This window comes from Solanum verrucosum, unplaced genomic scaffold (assembly GCF_900185275.1).
Source record: "Solanum verrucosum unplaced genomic scaffold, falcon-dt-bn FXZP01000087.1, whole genome shotgun sequence".
In the NCBI taxonomy this organism is placed as follows: Eukaryota; Viridiplantae; Streptophyta; class Magnoliopsida; order Solanales; family Solanaceae; genus Solanum; species Solanum verrucosum.
The window spans coordinates 671618-674570 of NW_026020084.1; the positions used below are offsets into that span (position 1 = coordinate 671618).

General features: G+C 38.6%; 1 protein-coding gene across 1 annotated transcript; it reads right to left on the reverse strand.

The window, feature by feature from the left end:
- Positions 1–897: 897 nt before the first annotated feature.
- Positions 898–1884, reverse strand: LOC125824269 (uncharacterized). Its single transcript, XM_049503619.1, has one exon. It carries the CDS (start codon positions 1882–1884, stop codon positions 898–900), a length of 987 nt encoding a protein of 328 aa, XP_049359576.1.
- Between the last annotated feature and the right edge of the window lie 1069 nt (positions 1885–2953).

The window sequence follows — 2953 nt, forward strand, 5'->3', positions numbered from 1 at the left end:
GATCTCTTAGGATACCATCTGCACCTACTTCGCCTGGGTTACTCAATGCACTACCATCAATGTTGAGTTTTACCCACTGATCAGGAGGTTTCTTCCATTGTACAGTAGTCACCTTGGTTTCATGACAACATCTCTTCACTATTTGAATCAGATCTTTCCAGTTAGAGGGCCATTTGATGTGTAAGTATAAAGAGGTCATGAGCTTGTAATTGTCTTTGTAAGTAGCATACATGACTCTAGGCATATTGGACTGCTTGCCCCCATACTTCCTGTCACACCTATTTTTCCATAGGTTCCAACAAATAAAGATTGGAGTAGCTTGAAGGAACAGCTTGTGAGCTTCATTTTTGTACTTAGTAAACCACCATCTTCTTATTAAATAAGGAAGTGGGGTATGTTCAGTACTAATTCTAGTAGTATCAGCAAAATATTTCCACACATAAGCTGGAAACTGTCCACTATTAAAGGTGTGCTCTATGGTATCCCAACCAGGTGTGTTGCAACAAAAACAGGCAGTAGGTTTACTACCAAATCTGACAGTTCTTTCATTGGTTGGAATTTTGCCTCTAAGAATTCTCTACAATAAAAAAGACCACTGGAAGGGAATGCTTCTGTGCCAGTTGAAGGAGTTGAAGTGAGTCTTGGTTCTTTTTTCCCTGATTTCATTCTAAGCTAATGAGACAGTGAACATTCCATCAGTGTTTAATTTCCATATAGCCTGATCAGGGACCTCTTGTTGAATGTGAAGTTGTGTAGCTAAAATGTTAGCTACTTGACAATGAGGGGCTTGCTGAGTTATCATATCTATATTCCATTGTCCATCAACCCAGAATCCTGCCATAGTGTAATTGTTGAACCTATTGCTCTCATTAGATAAATTAGCTAGAGGTCCCACTCCTAGCCAATTATCCCACCAAAAGGGGCATTTCCAGAATTAATTTTCCAGTGAATGTGCTCCTCAACCTTATGCTTGTTCTGTGTCATGTGTCTCCAAGTTGAGGAATCACAGGGGCCCTTTTTCCTACTGATAGGATTAGACCTCTCGCAATATTTAGCTTTTAGAAAATCACCCCAAAGGGTGTGCTTATATCTAAATACCCACCGTTGCTTGTATTGGAATGCAATGCATACATCTTTCAAGTTTCTCACACCAATTCCTCCTTCATCATAGGGAAAACTTAAATTATTCCAAGATGACCAATGGTATTTTTTCCTATCATTCCTCCAACCCCAGAAAAAGTAAGCCATAAGGCTTTGGATTTCCTTGATAATGGTTACAGGGGGAGAGATAGCAGCCAGTAAGTGAATGGGCATGGATTGGAGCACATGCTTAACAAGAGTAAGTCTTCCTCCATAATTCAAAAGTTTCGCCTGCCAACCAGAGATTTTGTTAATTACTTTGCCAATGAGATCAGAGAAGTAGATAATCCTTGGCCTACCAATAAAAAAAGGATAGCCTAGGTAGGTAATAGGCCCTTCCTTCTGCTTGAAGCCAGTAGTCCTTTTAATCGTATCCCTTGTGATGTTGAATGCATTAGAATGAATCATGAAATGGCTTTTGTCCTTGTTTACAAGTTGGCCAGAAGTCTCTTCATAAGTCTTCAAACTGTGCATAATGAGCTTGAGAAACTTTTTCCTTCCTAAAGTGAAAATAATTATATCATCTGCAAAGCTGAGATAATTGACTTGAGGCCATCTTATCTCCATAAAGAAACCATGGAATTCAGGGTTGTTGTGTAACCTGTTAAGGGACCTTGAAAGAACCTTTGCCCCCAAAATAAATAGGGCAGGGAAAGGTGTAACACCTTGCTTCAGGCCCCTAGTAGAGTGAAAAAAACCATGCCTCTTTCCATTAACTATGATGGAGTACCAATTTTTAGCCATGATCCTCCATACCATGTCAATGAACACTTCCTAAAAACCCATTCTTCTGAGTACCAGACAAATATAAGACCAAAAGACCCTATCATATGTGAAATGACCCAAAAAATTCTTTAAAATGTGCTTCGGAAGTTACCGGAAACTTGTTTAGCTATATCAAAAAAATCCATTTCATTTTTCAAAAATCCGACTTCATATTCTTGTTTAGGGGGTCAAATTGAGTGGAAAATGGGTCTAACCCAAATTTTAGAGCAACCGTATCAAAATCCAAAATTTCCAAGTGAAGCCTTTTTCGAGGGTTTACTTTGGAAGGTCATATCTCCTAGCACATAAATTATTGGGTGGCCAATAACATATCCATGGAAATCCCTTTGAGTTATCTACCTAACTCACTTTGTTTCACCTCATTCGGAGTTCGGACGAAGAAGTTATGCCCATTTTCGTAAAAATCTGTCCGGCAGGAAAGACAATTTCCAATGAGCGTTTTTACTGTTCACCCACCCCATATTTTTTTCTAAGTGTTGGACCATTTTTCCAAAGGGCATATGTTATTTCCTATATACCATTAGTTCAATTCCCATCTCTAAAATATTTCCCAAAACACCTCTCCCATACTTAGACACATTTTCTCTCAAGTTCTCTCAAGAACCCTAATCCAAAACCTTCCTCAAGATTGAAGAGACTCTTGCTCCAAGTTCCAAGCTTCCATTGAAGACACTCTCAAGACCTTCATAAGAACAAGGTATGTGGTGTTGAACTCATGGGTCCTTCCACCCATAGTGCCTAGACTCTATTCTACTCACTAATTCATGGTTTAAGTTAAGATTCATAAATTAGTCTTGTTCTTTGTAATAATTTCCTGAACATTGAATTTTAAACATGAAAAGTGAGTGTTTTGAGCATGTTGTGACTTTAGAACTTGAACCTAAATTTGGAATGGATGTGGAGATTTTCATGTGGTATTGTGGGTGTTAAAAAGGTGTTGTTGTAGGTTGTTCACTGGTTTGGCCGCATAATTACTACTCTATTTTTCATGCTCTTTGATTCCATTACATGCCTTCAAGGTGTTTGA

Bases quoted from the DNA above. Each gene is read 5' to 3' on its own strand.
- LOC125824269 (XM_049503619.1), bottom strand. From the start codon at position 1,884: ATGGCTAAAAATTGGTACTCCATCATAGTTAATGGAAAGAGGCATGGT.